Source organism: Ranitomeya variabilis, chromosome 6 (assembly GCF_051348905.1).
Source record: "Ranitomeya variabilis isolate aRanVar5 chromosome 6, aRanVar5.hap1, whole genome shotgun sequence".
In the NCBI taxonomy this organism is placed as follows: domain Eukaryota; kingdom Metazoa; phylum Chordata; class Amphibia; order Anura; family Dendrobatidae; genus Ranitomeya; species Ranitomeya variabilis.
Window position 1 is genome coordinate 326,203,636 of NC_135237.1, and position 16,541 is coordinate 326,220,176.

The window sequence follows — 16,541 nt, forward strand, 5'->3', positions numbered from 1 at the left end:
TGGAGCTGACATGACCTGACAGAGATGATGTATTTACTTTGAAAATTCATGTCAGAATGATTGAATAATTTGGTGAAATTTTATCTGAACCTCTGCCCAGATAGCCTGATTGATAGCTTCCATCCTGATGCTTAGATCTCACATTACAGCTATAGCTCTCAATCAGACTTGGTGGGAGGAGAAAGAATTCACTTGAACTCATGAGCTATTTCATTCTATAGGTGGACTCATTTAATATTTGTCTTAATGTCAGGATTATACAACAATTCTAACAGATTTTTCAATGTAAATGCACCAATTTCATCAGGTACAGGAGATCTATTTAATATATGCAGTTTGCATTGTGAAATCTAGAGACAGATCATCTTTAATGCAGAATGATGAGCAATCATGAGTCCACCTGTCGATCACGCCTATTATGCACATTTTCATATTATGAAGGAACTTTTTTGTAAAGGATTATACATCCATTTTGAGATAGATTTTCACAGTGAGTACACAAGCCTAATCAGGTCTACGAATTCTATTTAACCATGTACGCAGCTTATACTTGTAGTATGATATCTGGTGACAGATATATTTACAAAGACCATTTTTTTCATACATGAATACACTTCAATAAATTTGGCACATCTTCAGCTGTTTAAATCCAGAAAAAAAAATGCATTGCTGCTATCAGCAGATTTGCCCAACTTTTGACACTATTTTCTAGTTTTAAACGTAATACATATGTAGAAGTATTTGTTGACCTTGCCCCCTCCTTCTAGGACACCCCTACCCATAAGTCACAAATTACTGTGCAAACATGATATGTATCATAGCTTGTGGCACAAATGGATTTCGTTATATTAACTCCTTTACCCCTAAGGGTGGTTTGCACGTTAATGACTGGCCTAATTTTTACAATTCTGACCACTGTCCCTTTATGAGGTTATAACTCTGGAACTCTTCAACGGATCCCGATGATTCTGACATTGTTTTCTCGTGACATATTGTACTTCATGATAGTGGTAAAAATGTATTTGATATTTCTTGCGCTTATTTGTGAAAAAAATGGAAATTTGGCGAAAATTTTGAGATTTTCCAAATTTCAATTTTCATGCCATTAAATCAAAGAGATATGTTACTCAAAATACTTTAACAAGTAACATTTTCCACATGTCTACTTTACATCAGCACAATTTTGGAACCAAAATTTTTTGTTAGGGAGTTATAAGGGTCAAAAGTTGACCAGCAATTTCTCATTTTTGCAATACCATTTTTTTTAGTGACCACATCATATTTGAAGTCACTTTGAGGGGTCTATATGATAGAAAATAGCAAAAAGTGACACCATTCTAAAAACTGCACTCTCAAGGTGCTCAAAACCACATTGAAGAAGATTATTAACCCTTCAGGTGCTTCACAGGAATTTTTGGAAAGTTTAAAAAAAATGAACATTTAACTTTTTTTCACAAAAAAATTACTTCAGATCCAATTTGTTTTATTTTACCAAGGGTAATAGGAGAAATTAGACTGGAAAAGTTGTTGTACAATTTGTCCTGAGTACGCCGGTACCCCACATGTGGGGGTAAACCACTGTTTGGGCACATGGTAGAGCTCGGAAGGGAAGGAGCGCCATTTGACTTTTCAATGCAAACTTGGCTGGAATTGAGATTGGATACCATGTCGTGTTTGGAGAGCTGCTGATGTGCCTAAACAGTGGAACTCCCCACAAGTGACACTGTTTTGGAAAGTAGACCCCCTAAGGAACTTATCTAGATGGGTGGTGAGCACTTTGAACCCACAAGTGCTTCACAGAAGTTTATAATGTAGAGACGTAAAAATAAAAAATCATTTTTTTCACAAAAATGATTTTTCGCCCCAATTTTTTATTTTCCCAAGGGTAACAGGAGAAAGTGGACCACAAAAGTTGTTGCGTAATTTGTCCTGAGTACGCTGATACCCCATATGTGGGGGTAAACCACTATGTGAGCGCATGGCAGAGCTTGAAAAGGAAGGAGCACCATTTGACTTTTTCAACGCAGAATTGGCTGGAATTGAGATCAGACGCCATGCCGCGTTTGGAGAGCCCCTGATGTGCCTAAACAGTGGAAATCTGCCACATTTGACCCCATTTTGGAAACTAGACCACCTAAGGAACTTATCTAGATGTGTGGTGTGCACTTTGAAATGCCAATTTTTTAATTAAAGTTTATAATATAGAGCTGTGAAAATTAAAACATCATTTTTTTCCCACAAAAATAATCTTTTCACTCCCAATTTTTTATTTACCCAAGGGTATCCGAAGAAATTGGATCACAAAACTAGTTGTACAATTTGTCCTGAGTACGCTGGTAGCCCATATGTGGGGGGAACCACCGTTTGGGTGCATGGCAGAGCTTGGAAGGGAAGGAGCGCCATTTTGGAATGCAGACTTTGATGGAATGGTTTGCGTGCGTCACATTGCGCTTGCAGAGCCCCTGATGTACCTAAACAGTAGAAACCCCCCACAAGTGACCCCATATTGGAAACTAGACCCCAAGGAACTTATCTAGATGTATTGTGAGAACTTTGAACCCCCAAGTGTTTCACTAAAGTTTATAATATAGAGCCGTGAAAATTAAAACATAATTTTTTTCCCACAAAAATGATTTTTTACCCCCAAACTTTTTATTTTGGTGGGCAACAGGAGAAATTGTACAGCAATAGATGTTGTCCAATTTGTTCTGAGTATGCTCATACCCCATAATTGGGGGAAAAGCACTGTTTGGGTGCATGTCGGGGCTCGGAAGGGAAGTAGTGACGTTTTGGAATGCAGACTTTGATGAATGGTCTGTGGGTGTCACGTTGCATTTGCAGAGCCCCTGATGTGCCTAAAGAGTGGAAACCCCCAATTCTAACTCCATCCCTAACCCCAGCACACCCCTAACCCTAATCACAACCCTAACCACACCTCTAACCCCAACACACCCCTAACCCCAACACATCCCTATCCCTAACCATAACCCTAACCACACCCCTAACCTGAACACACTCCTAACCCTAATCCCAACCCCAACCACCCCTAATCCCAACACACTCCTAACCCTAATCTCAACCCTAACCATAACCCTAACCACACCCCTAACCCTGACACACCCCTAACCCAACCGTAACTGTAATCCAAACCCTAACCCCAACTCTAGCCCAAACCCTAACTCTAACTTTAGCCCCAACCCTAACCCTAACTTTAGCCCCAACCCTAACATTAAACCTAACTTTAGCCCCAACCGTAACCCTAACCCTAACCCTAACGGGAAAATGGAAATAAATACATTTTTTTTATTTTATTATTGTTCCCTAACTAAGGCGGTGATAAAGGGAGGTTGGATTTTATATTTACAGCAGGTTTTTATAGCGGGTTTTATGTTTGGCAGCTGTCACACGCTAAAAGACGGTTTTTATTGCAAAAAATAGTTTTTGCGTCACCACATTTTGAGAGCTATAATTTTTCCATATTTTGGTCCACAGAGTCATGTGAGGTTTTGTTGTTTTGTTTTTTTGCAGGACGAGTTGATGTTTTTATTGGTATCATTTTTGGGCATATGATATTTTTTGATCGCTTTTTATTCCGATTTTTGTTAGGAGGAATGAACAAAAACCAGCAATTCATGAATTTCTTTGGGGGGGGGGGCGTTTATACCATTCTGCGTTTGGTAAAATTGATAAAGCAATTTTATTCTTTGGCTTAGTGTGATTACAGCGATACCTCATTTATATGATTTTTTTATGTTTTGGCGCTTTTATACAATAAAAACTATTTTATATAAAAAATAATTATTTTTGCATCGCTTTATTCTGAGGGCTATAACTTTTTTTTTTCACTGATGATGCTGTATAGAGGCTCGCTTTTTGCGGGACAAGATGATGTTTTCAGCGCTACCATGTTTATTTATTTCCGTCTTTTTGATTGTGTGTTATTCCACTTTTTGCTCGGCGGTATGATAATAAAGCGTTGTTTTTTGTCTTGATTTTTATTTATTTTTTACGGTGTTCACTTGAAGGGGTTAACTAGTGGGACAGTTTTATAGGTCGGGTAGTTACGGACATGGCGATACTAAATATGTGTACTTTTATTGTTTTTTTAAATTTATATATAGAAATGTATTTAATGAAACAATATATTTTTTTTTCTTTATTTAGGAATTTTTTAAAATATTTTTACACAGTGTATTTTTTTTTTTTTTTTTTTACTTTTTTACATTGTCCCAGGGTGGGACATCACTATATATAATCAGATCGCTGATCTGACACTTTGCATAGCACTGTGTCAGATCAGTGATCTCACAGGCAGTGCAGGAGGCTTGCCGGCGCCTGCTCTCAGCAGGCGCTCACAAGCCGCCTCCCTGCAGGACCCAGAAGGACCTCCATGGCCATCTTGGATCCTGGGCCTGCAGGGAGGAGGAGAACGGAGGAGACCCTGGGAACAACGCGATCACATCGCGTTGTTCTGAAGGTCTCAGGGAAGCATGCAGGGAGCCCCCTCCCTGCGTGACTCTTCCCTATGCCACCGGAATGCTGCGATCATGTTTGATTGCAGTGTTCCAGGGGTCAATGTGCCGGGAGAGGTCCGTGACCGCTCCTGGCACATAGTGCCAGATGTCAGGTGTGTTAATCAGCTGACACCCGGCCGCGATCGCATATGACGTACTATCCCGTCGGTGGTCATATGGGCCCAGGCCACCTCAATGGAATAGTACATCGGATGTCAGAAAGTTGTTAAAGGGATTTTCTCACAAACAAAAGTTTTTATTAATCAATACATCTTGGAATAATAATAATTTTCACAATTGGATGTTTTTAATAAAATGTTCCTGTGCTGAGATAATCTTATATATCTGGCCCTGCTGTCTACTGTGTAATGGCTGTGACTGACCATACAGAAACATGGTCTGATGGTATGGGCATGGGAGAGATAAAAAGTATACAGACATTACAGCAGGGGATCGCAGCTGATTCTTTCTTTGAAGTAAAGCAATGTTTAAAAACAGGCAGTGAAATGTTTTACCTCACAGAAAGAATAAGCTGTGATCCTATGCTGTAATGTCTGCATACTCTCCTTTGCTTCCTCCCCTGCCCAGGAGCTGTGGTATGGTCAGACCATGTTCCTGCACGGTAAGACACAGCCAATACACAGTACACAGGAACATTTTATTTAAGCATCCAATTGTGGAAATTATTATTATTGCAAGATCTGTTGATTAAGAACAACTTTTGTTCATGGGAAACCCCTTTAATGCCGTTTTTAGGATCTCTCGGTTGTGAGTAAATATAAAAATTGCTATAATCTGGAACTAAAAACCTGACCTGATCTAATGTTTCTCACAGATTAGAGAGTTGAAGAAAAAAAAATAAATTATGCCGTTGCAGAACATTTCATTTATCATAAATCCATAGATTACAGTGCTAATAATAGTATCTTAAACTGCTGCAGTTCTGAAAAAGTCTTTCTGACATTAAACATTAAGGATGAGGAGGGAGCCTCAGTCCTTGTCATCTCATCCCTTCATGCTACTGACCTGGGCATGTGGCTGTAAGGATGTATAAGCTTGAGGTACTGCAAATGGATGGTTGACTATTAGCTGAGTATCTTCTGCGCCAAGCTGTTTTATTCCTAAAAATATATATATATATATATGTTTTAACAGAGAAGGGCATTACCTTCTTGCAGGTACATCACATTGTTACAATATTACACCAATTAACACACCTATACACCTAAAATGCTACAATATTATACCAACAGTGGAGAAAATAGGTTTTTAATACACTGCCAATTTTCATGTTTTCCCATCTACAAAGAATGGACAGGTCTGTAATTCTTATTGTAGGTACACTTCAACTGTGAGATACAACATCATTAAAAAAAATCATGAAAATCAAATTGTATAATTTTTACATAATTTATTTGCATTTTATTGCAAAAAATATTTGTTGTAATAGAAAAACATAACTTAATATTTGGTACAGAAACTCTTGTTTGCAATTACAGAGGTCAGACGTTTCCTTTAGTTGGTGTCCAAATTTGCACATACTGCAGCAGGGATTTTGGCCCACTCTTCCATACAGATCTTCTCCAGACCTTTCAGGTCTCAGGGCTGTCACTGGGCATCATTGAGTTTCAGCTTCCTCAAAAGATTTTCTATTGGGTTCAGGTCTGGAGACTGACTAGGCCACCCCAGTCCCTTGAAATGCATCTTACGGAGCCGCTCCTTAGTTGCCCTGGCTGTGTGTTTCAGGTCATTGTCATGTTGAAGACCCAGACATGACCTAACTTCAATGCTCTTACTGAGGGAAAGAGGTTGTTTTCAACAAAATTTCAAGATACTTGACCCCATCCATCCTCCCTTCAATACTATGCAGTTGTTCTGTCTTCTTCGCACAAAAGTACCCCCAAAGTATGATATTTCCCCCACCATGCTTCATGGTTGGGACGGTGTTTTTAGGGTGTACTCATCTTTGCTCTCACCTGATCACTAGACCTGAGCCTGGACATGTGCTGGAGTGAGCATGGGGACCTTGCGTGTCCTACAGGATTTTAATCCATGACGGCGTAGTGTGTTACTAGCAGTAATGTTTGACACTGTGGTCCCAGATCTCTTAAGGTCATTGACCAGGTCTTCATATGTAGATCTGGGCTGATTCCTGACCTTTCTCAGAATCCTATTTACCATGATGTGAGATCTTGCATGGAGCCCTAGACTGAGGAAGATTGACAATCATCCTGTTTCTTCCATTTTGTAATAATTGTACCAACAGTTGTTGCCTGATCACCAACATGCTGCTCTATTGTCCTGTACCCTATCCAAGTCTTGTGCAAGTCTACAATTTTGTCCCTGGTGTCCTTAGGCAGCTCTTTAGTCTTGGCCATGGTGGAGAGGTTGAAGTGTGATTAAGTGTGTGGACAGTTGTGTTTTATACAAATAACGAGTTTAAACAGGTGCAATTAATAGAGGTGAGCTCAGAGTAGTAGGACTTCTTAAAGAAAAACTAACAGGACTATGAGAGCCAGAATTCTTGCTGATTGGTAAATGATCAAATACTTATTTAATGAAAAAAATGCAATTTAATTATTTAAAAATCATATAATGTAGAGCTATACCTACGATAAAAAGTACAGACCTCTCCATTCTTTGTAGGTATGAAAACTTGCAAAATTAGCAGTGTATCAAATACTTATTTTCCCCACTGTATGTATACACCTACAATGCCTGATCAGAAACCAACTTGAGCATTTTATGCCTAAAGCCTCATGTCAATTTCATATTACCAATAACATAAGTTTTATGAATGCAATGGGTTTTTGGAAGGCAAACAATAATTTTAGGTGAGGAGTTTCTAAGACCCATTCTACTGTGGTTCAGTTTGGGGGCAGTCTTTGCAAAATTAGGACTGTTGACAATAATACAATCTTCATTTTTTTGAGAAACTTAAGCTTTGATATTTGTTGTAACTGATGCTGAAACACCAATTAGAATATAATCAAACTGTGCAAAGGAGCGACCTGAACTCTTCTATATGTTCTTTATATTACTAGCTTCTTCTCATTCATGGGTCCACTCAAGAATCACATTCTGGTTTTGACTTCTCACATATAGGGACTGGGAATTTGCTGCACGGTCTGGCGTGTGATACTGACAGAGCATATTTAGTGGTTAACCTGTAAAACTTTTCTTACTTCTCCCTTGGTTTGTTGAGAGCTTTTGTAAATGAAACCACAAAACATAATTGGCAGGAAACCTATTGGAGGAAGGATATCTTACCTTTCTTTGATCCTTCTGGGACAATTTTGTACACCTTATATGGGTCTGATATATCCAGTTGACTTCTCTCTACTAACTCCTCAAAGTCGTTACTCTTGTTTAAGGCACAACGTAATCTTGTCTTCCATGTGGGAGGATCCGGTTTGTCAAAGCCCTCTCTGTATTTGCCTTTAAAAAGTGCCCATGCCTGTGAGTGCAATAAGACCAGTAAACATCATAGAATATAAGACAAAAAGCTGATTAAATATACAAAGCAAAAATGATGAAATGCAAAGACATCAACCATTTCATAAACATAACACCAGAGGTGCTCAATCATACAGTACAGTCTTAAGGTAACCAAACCTATGAAATTAGTTACTGCCATATTGCAACTTATTCAAGCTCCTCTATAACCCTACAAATGTGGCCAAGTGTGCATGTTAACAGGAAGAAGGGAATAAGCCACTGCCAGAACACTTTGTCATCAGCTTATCTCACACATATTTGACCACTCTTTCTCCAGAAAAGCTGTACTGTATATGCCTTCTGGGAGAGTCATATAACCTTGTAGATGAATCCCTATGAAATCAGTAGGTTTACATGAATTTACTCTTATGACCACGTCTTAAGTAGTCTTTTCCACAGCATACACAGGCCAACAAATGAAAATCAATCATTCTTTGAAATTCCAGCAAATCAAATTTTCATGGATCTTTAAAGAGGTTGTCCACTACTGGCCAGTCCCTGCTTCATTAATTCTGGAGCCCAAATAAAATAAAAACAATGAATACTTGTCTTACACAGAGACGAGGTTTCGGCAATGTCAGCACTGCTGTTTCTGGAGGGTGAAGTGATATTAATGTATTACATGCCAACTGCACTAGTGAGTGGCCGCTGCATCAATGTGTGCCAAAATTCTTGTATTGTACGTTGTATTTTGATTAAATGTTTGCAATAATTTTGCCACGTGGCCTGACTTCATGTATTCTTCATCATTATTAAAGGGTAGCACTAGCTAAGCTTTCAAGTAACTTTTCAGACTAAGGTGTTGTCTGTGTAATTGATGAATAACACTACTTCCGGTCATTACATGACTTGTACCCTGCATTTAACCAGTTTTCGTTTTTTCACGCTCTATCTCTTAATTTGCAATTGACTCTGAGCTAGTGAGAGGAGACTAGCTGCTGTAATCTCTAAAAGACAGAGCACAGCACACAGAGAGATGATTTTCTTTCCTTCATTCCTTCATAGACAGAAGCAGCAGCAGCATGGAGGTAATTATAGAGTAGCACTGAGCCGATGTGAATCTCTAAGAGAGGTAAAAGACTTGTTAGAAAGCTCAGCACAATCTTTCTATGTCTCCCTCTGTCTGCTTTTTTGCTATGCTCCTCACTCTTACAAGTCCACTCTCCATTGAACATAATTAGCTTTGTAATCTCATACTGTGCTGGCAGTCTGTGTTGTCTTCAGGAAGAGAAGACAGAGATGAGCTGCTCTTTTCAGATGGGATGGTGAGTTCACATGGCAGGGGGCAAATATCATCAGATTTCACTGAAAAGTTTTATTACGAAGTGTCTTATATTCCCTTGTACTATTGATTTATATAGTTTCTTGAAAGTACAGTTCCCTTTTTAGATAATCCCTCTCTCTGCTTCCCTGCTTCTGTTAGATTCTTCAAAGGTTCTCCAAGAAGAACATTTTTCTGTAAATATGATATATTTCTTAATAACTCTGTCATATTTATTTCAGTAAAGATAGGCTTAGACTAAAAGAAATGTAGAGCATACAGGAAGAAGTTCCACACTGTGAGCGTTTCCACAGAGTCTTCTGCATCTGATAAGTATGTTACGTTTTCTTAGGTAAAGCTTTATGCTTATAGTACTTAGAAAATGAGACAGCCCTCTGCTGGTAAATGAGTCACCAAAAAGTTAACCCAAGAATGACAATCGGTGACTGATCAGAAGTGTGGGAGGTGGAAAATAAAATAAGGCTGCTTTATAAGAAATTATTAACATTTGGTACCAATAGCCTACAATATATGTGGTCAAGTTTAGAAGTAGCAGACAAAAGAGATTAGATACCATAAGTTACTGTAGATAAACTATGGTCGGAGTCTTACTACTTTGACAAGTTTTTGAGAGTACCAATTCTATCAGCTAATATTGCAAGCCGTGATGGTCATGTGTAAATGAATGACATCATGTTTAACTCTAGGTGGCCACATGGCTTATCTTAATGCATTGAGTTTACCTCTAAGTGTATCTCATTCAGTGTTTTATTTCTGAAAAAAAAGCACAAACTATAATAAAATAAAATGATAATCTGAACAAAAATGGAAATATAGAATTTTGAAAACCAACAGTTTATATGTATGCATGTTTGTTTATTCTGGCACTATCTGCATAGCTGTGAGTTATCACAACAACAGATAATAGAATAAAACATAACTGAAATGTAAAAGTACATTACATTTTTACTCAACTTTATATCTCTGGAGCTAAAACGTACAAAGAGCTGAGAGGATCTATATTACTGGGCTATATGCACTGGACTAAAGATGTGGCATAGTAAGTGTATTGTCCACATTGGACAGATTTGATGCAGAAATCCTTGCAGATTTTGAAGACTTGCTGTGGCTATGCAAAAAAATGGATATGATTTGTTGACATCTCATTCATTTTCCGATACTGCACACAACATTAGATTTTCAGTATGAAAGCATGGACAGAAAATCCACGACATTTACCCACTGAGTTATTCACTAAAGATGGAGAGTACCGGTGAAGATGTGTGGCAGATCTATAGGGTGAAAAGTCAAAGTGCACCATAGATTTACCGACATTATGTGACTTAAGGATTTTCTTTTCAGAGGATGCCTGCTGAAGGCTCTGTTCACATTTGCTTTGGTTCATATCAGAAGCCATAGTGGTGTGAGAAATTAATTATGTGGCAAGATCAAAAACTCAAACAGTCCTTACTGGTTAATGGGGATTGTTGGGGGTTCCATCATGGTTTCCATCATTTCAATGACAAGAATAATGCATGTCTACGCATAGCCTTAAAAAGTGATCCAAGTAATGGAACGCAGTAATACAGTTTCCAATCATTTCTTTTATTTTGAACTAAAACAATATAACTTTACACCACATTATTTGCAACATACAGTGGGGGAAATAAGTATTTGATCTCTTTCGGATTTTGCAAGTTTGCCCACTGACAAAGACATAAACAGTCTATAATTTTAAGGGTAGGTTCATTTTCACATTGAGAGATAGAATATCAAAAATAAAATCCAGATAATCAAATTGTATTTGCAGTGAGAAATAAGTATTTGATCCCCTACCAACCATTAAGAGTTCTGGCTCCAACAAACCAGTTAGACGCTCCTAATCAACTCGTTGCCTGCATTAAAGACAGCTGTCTTACATAGTCACCATTATAAAAGACTCCTGTCCACAGACTCAACCTCTACAACATGGGCAAGACCAAAGAGCGTTATAAGGATGTCAGGGACAAGATCATAGACCTGCACAAAGCTGGAATGGGCTACAAAACCATAAGTAAGATGCTGGGTGAGAAGGAGACAACTGTTGGTGCAATAGTAAGAAAATGGAAGAAGTATAAAATGACTGTCAATCGACATCGATCTGGGGCACCATGCAAAATCTCACCTCATGGGGTATCCTTGATCATGAGGAAGGTGAGAGATCAGCCTAAAACTACATGGGAGGAACTTTTTAATGATCTCAAGGCAGCTGGGACTACAGTCACCAAGAAAACCATTGGTAACACATTACGGCATAAAGGTTTAAAATCCTGCAGTGCCCACAATGTCCCCCTGCTCAAGAAGTCACATGTGCAGGCCCATCTGAAGTGTGCCAGTGAACACCTGGATGATGCTGTGAGTGATTGGGAGAAGGTGCTGTGGTCAGATGACACAAAAATTGAGGACTTCGGCATTAACTCATCTCGTCATATTTGGAGGAAGAGAAATGCTGCCTATGACCCAAAGAACACAATTCCCTAAGTCAAGCATGGAGGTGGAAACATTATGTTTTTGTGTTTCTCTGCTAAGGGCATCAATAGGAGAATGGATGGAGCCATGTACCGTAAAATCCTGAGTGACAACCTCCTTCCCTCCGCCAGGACATTAAAAATAGGTTGTGGCTGGGACAATGGCCCAAAACATACAGCCAAGGCAACAAAGGAGTGGCTCAAAAAGAAGTACATTAAGGTCATGGAGTGGCCAAGCCAGTCTCCAGATCTTAATCCCATAGAAAACTTATGGACGGAGTTGAAGCTCTGAACTGCCAAGCGACAGTCTCAAAATCTTAATGATTTAGAGATGATCTGCAAAGAGGAGTGGACCAAACTTCGTCCTGACATGTGGGCAAACCTCATCATCAACTACAAAAAATGTCTGACTGCTGAGCTTCCCAACAAGGATTTTGCCACCAAGTATTAAGTCTTGTTTTCCAGAGGGATCAAATACTTATTTCTCACTGCAATATGCAAATACATTTATATCATTTGTACAATGTGATTTTCTGCATTTTATTTTTTCATATTCTATATTTTTTCATATATATCTCAATGTTAAAATTAACCTACCCTTAAAATTATAGACTGTTCATGTCTTTCTCAGTGGGCAAACTTACAAAATCAGCAAGGGATCAAATACTTATTTCCCCCACTGTAACTCAGCTGCATATACTCAGGAGTTTGGTATCGTAGGACATTATGTATGAGGAAGCAGTAACTAGACAACATTGGTTAGAGTACAGGAGGAAATGGTTTAATAAAAAATAAAAATGGAAGGAGGACAAGTGAAGATGAGTGTTAATGAAAAGAAAAAAAAATCCCTAAATTGAGGAATGTGCAGAAAAGTATAGGAGCCATCTTGGCCTCACAGACTAGCCACCTGGAAAAATTCAATACAAATGTGTCATTATTCATTTATTGTTTTGTTATGATAGAAATTAGTGGGAGATGGCATTAAAGGAATTCTGTGACCAGGTTTTTGTTACCCCATTTGAGAGCAGTATGATTTTGGGTCAGAGACGCTGATTCCACTAATGTATCAGTTACTGGGCTGCTTGCTGCATTTTTTATAAACGCACTGTTTTTCCTGTACTGCAGACCTTTGTATAACCCCACCCACACCACCGATTGACATCTTTCTGTATACACTGTGCATAGGCAGAAAGTTGCCAGTCAGTAGTGAGGGTGGAGTTATACGGAGCTCATGAATATGGAGAAATACATGACAGCGGGTTTACTTGTACTTTAGTGATAATCTCCTGCTGATAAAACTGGGAATTCATCAATACTACTGCAAGTAGCCCAGTAAGTGACACATCGCTGGAATCAGGGTCTCTATTTCTTCATTTATTTATCTATTTATGTTGCTCTAAAATGAAGTAGCAAAAACCTGAAGACAGATTCTTTTTTAAGAAATGTATGTAAACTGCAAAAGGTAATATTGCCATGTGGTGGAGTTTTTAGAAAAATTTCTGTAGCCGAAAATCTGTTTTGTGCATCTGAATAGGGTTTTTTTTTTTAAATGCAAGCACAACAATTTCTGCAAACTTCATTCAGATGAATAGTATGCTTTCAGAAATTGCAGCAATAAATCTGCCACTTGTGAATTCACCCAAAGAAGCGTGAAAAACATCTTGGGGGGCAAATAGTGTCTCGAAGGTCTGAGGTTCTGTTGTTTCTCAGCTATTGTAAATTATGCTTGTCCATAGTGAATGTTAGACAATAAACCCTACAACTGCTGTCCTAATAGACCCAGGGGCGTAACTACCGCGGTCGCAGCGGTCGCAGTTGCGACGGGGCCCAGACTACTTAGGGGCCCCATGGACAGTAGTGAAGCCGGAGAATGAAATGACCCATGATTGCACCATTTGTGAGTGACCCGCAGCAGGGAGCCGTCACCGCTCTCTAATTATACTTACCTACTCCCGGCGCAGTCCCTGCTTCTTCCAGCGCTGCAGATTCTTCCTTCACTGAGCGGTCACATGGTCCCGCTCATTACAGAAATGAATATGCGGCTCCACCTCCCATAGAGGTGGAGCCTCATATTCATTTCTGTAATGAACGGGACCATGTGACCGCTCAATACAGGAAGAAGATGCAGCGGTGGAAGAAGCAGGGACGCAGCGCCAGGAGCAGCCTGCATGTGACTGGTGGTGAGTATACAGCGCTGCGCAGCGCTGGGCGATATTTACCTCTCCTCGTTCCGGTGGGGCTCTGTCATCAGCGTCCTCTGGCAGTGACGCTCAGGTCAGAGGGCGCGGTGACGTAGTCAGTGCGCGCCCTCTGCTGAAAGTCAGTGCCGAAGACGGAGCCGCACGAGGAGCAGGTAAATATTGATAGTGCCGGGGGTCCTGAGCGAAGAGAGAGAGGTGAGGTGAGTATGTGATTTATTTTTTTTATGGCAGCAAAAGCATAAGGGGCAAGTCGCAAGTGGCTATACGGAGCATCTTATGGGGCCATAACACTTGTGCAGCGCCAGCACTAAAAGGGGCAGTGGCTGTGCGGAGCATCTTATGGGGCCATAACTCTTGTGCAGCACTGTAAGGGGCAGTGACTGTGCGGAGCATCTTATGGGGCCATAACACTTGTGCAGCACTGTAAGGGGCAGTGGCTGTGCGGAGCATCTTATGGGGCCATAACTCTTGTGCAGCACTATAAGGGGCAGTGGCTGTACGGAGCATCTTATGGGGCCATAACGCTTGTGCAGCACTATAAGGGGCAAGTGGCTGTGCGGAGCATCTTATGGGGCCATAATGAACGGTGCAGAGCATTATATATGGCACAGCTTTCTATTGAGCATCTATGGGGCCATAATGAACGGTGCAGAGCATTATATATGGCACAGCTTTCTATGGAGTATCTATGGGGCCATAATGAACGGTGCAGAGCATTATATATGGCACAGCTTTCTATGGAGCATCTATGGGGCCATAATGAACGGTGCAGAGCATTATATATGACACAGCTTTCTATGGAGTATCTATGGGGCCATAATGAACGGTGCAGAGCATTATATATGGCACAGCTTTCTATGGAGCATCTATGGGGCCATAATGAACGGTGCAGAGCATTATATATGGCACAGCTTTCTATGGAGCATCTATGGGGCCATAATGAACGGTGCAGAGCATTATATATGGCACAGCTTTCTATGGAGCATCTATGGGGCCATAATGACCGGTGCAGAGCATTATATATGGCACAGCTTTCTATGGAGCATCTATGGGGCCATAATGAACGGTGCAGAGCATTATATATGGGGCAGCTTTATATGGAGCATCTATGGGGCAATAATCAACGGTATGGAGCACTATGAGGGGGGCTGCGTTGTATTCTATGGGGGTTACCTTGAGTTGTATGGCAGGGCTGCGGGGGGGGCCCCATTTGGAAGTTCGCACCGGGGCCCATAACTTTGTAGTTACGCCACTGAATAGACCATATATTGTATAATATAACACCATGTGCAAATTAAGTGTCCGAAAAGATGACTTTCTATTAAAGGAAAAGTGCTTTGGACAGAATGGAGGTCAGCTTAGTATCGGTAGCGGACACAGATAGTAGATGGCCCTTTACAGACAAATAGTTATTCATAATGCACAATTCCACCTGCTTTGGTGGTGAAAGTGGCCCCCTCACCTTTTGGGCCCCTGTAGGGCTGCACGTTCTGCACTAATGATATGTCTGCCTGTGCTTTGTGTACTGCCAACTCTACAACTTCAAGCTTTCACTAGAGAAACCCAATAACCAGTCCTATATTTATTTTATCTTGCATCTTTACATGATAAAAAACATTCATACTTTCTATTTGAAATGCACAAGTAAAAAAGTGAATGCTCCTTCATTTAGAAAGAGACAGCGGATGACTCATTGCCGGGTCTTTAGCACTGCTCATAATGTTTGATAGGGTAACACTGAAGTTGAGATTTTTATAGTCCATATTTTAAGTTATTTGTGAGAGGATAAAATGATAATGAGATGCAACATAGAAAGGGAATTTACTTGTATGCAAATGATTTCACTAGAAAACTGGAAATGTAGTAATTATCACACATCAGTGGTCACAAAGTTGTAAGTGTGAATATTTCATTTTGGTAATAAGCTAGACACGGTACCTTAAAGAGGGCTGCATCTTCTTCTCTATTGTAATCCTGTTTCCCTGCGTGTTTCCATGGGATTCGAAAGATGGTCCGATCGTCATTCTCCCATACTAAACCAGGATACTTCCCGCTGTCAATCTGGTCAATCAGCCACTGTCTTAGTTTTCCATTGCCACAGCTAATTGGTGTCATTACACTCTCTCTGGCTTGGTTCATACCAAATATACCCGCCTTCTTCTTGCACTATGATAAATTAAAGGATGATCAAATTAAAAACATAATGAAGCTTTCATTTATCTTCTGATTTATTGGTGATAACTGTGTGAATGCCATGTTGGTAAAAGGGACTGTCAGCACCAAATGACTTGTCAAACTAAGTCTCGCCGCTCGGTGCTTCATGGTGGGGCCAATCATTTATATACACCTTCACACCTGCTTGTTTTCCCTTCTATCTCCACCCTCTCTTCTTTGATTGGCAGCTCTGGCTTCATAGGACCAGAGAAGGGCAGAGACAGATGGAAACCAAACAGGTGGGAAGGTGAACTGAACTGTGTGGCCACACCAAGGGTGCACCAAGCACCTGTACTTCATAGAGCCAGTGTTGGGTGGAGATACGAGGGGCGCTCATTAAAAATTT

The 16,541-nt window shown here is 40.0% G+C and overlaps 1 protein-coding gene across 1 annotated transcript in view; it reads right to left on the reverse strand.

Moving 5' to 3' along the window:
- The window catches only part of IRF4 (interferon regulatory factor 4), a 31,054-nt gene extending 14,924 nt beyond the window's left edge, over positions 1 to 16,130 (reverse strand). The window contains exons 1-3 of the mRNA XM_077269780.1: positions 15,920 to 16,130; positions 7,785 to 7,971; positions 5,541 to 5,635 (exon numbers count right to left, since the gene is read on the reverse strand). Coding sequence (XP_077125895.1) covers positions 5,541 to 5,635; positions 7,785 to 7,971; positions 15,920 to 16,120 — 483 coding nt within the window. The 5' untranslated portion in view covers positions 16,121 to 16,130. The remainder of the gene's footprint in view (positions 1 to 5,540; positions 5,636 to 7,784; positions 7,972 to 15,919) is intronic.
- Positions 16,131 to 16,541: the final 411 nt, after the last annotated feature.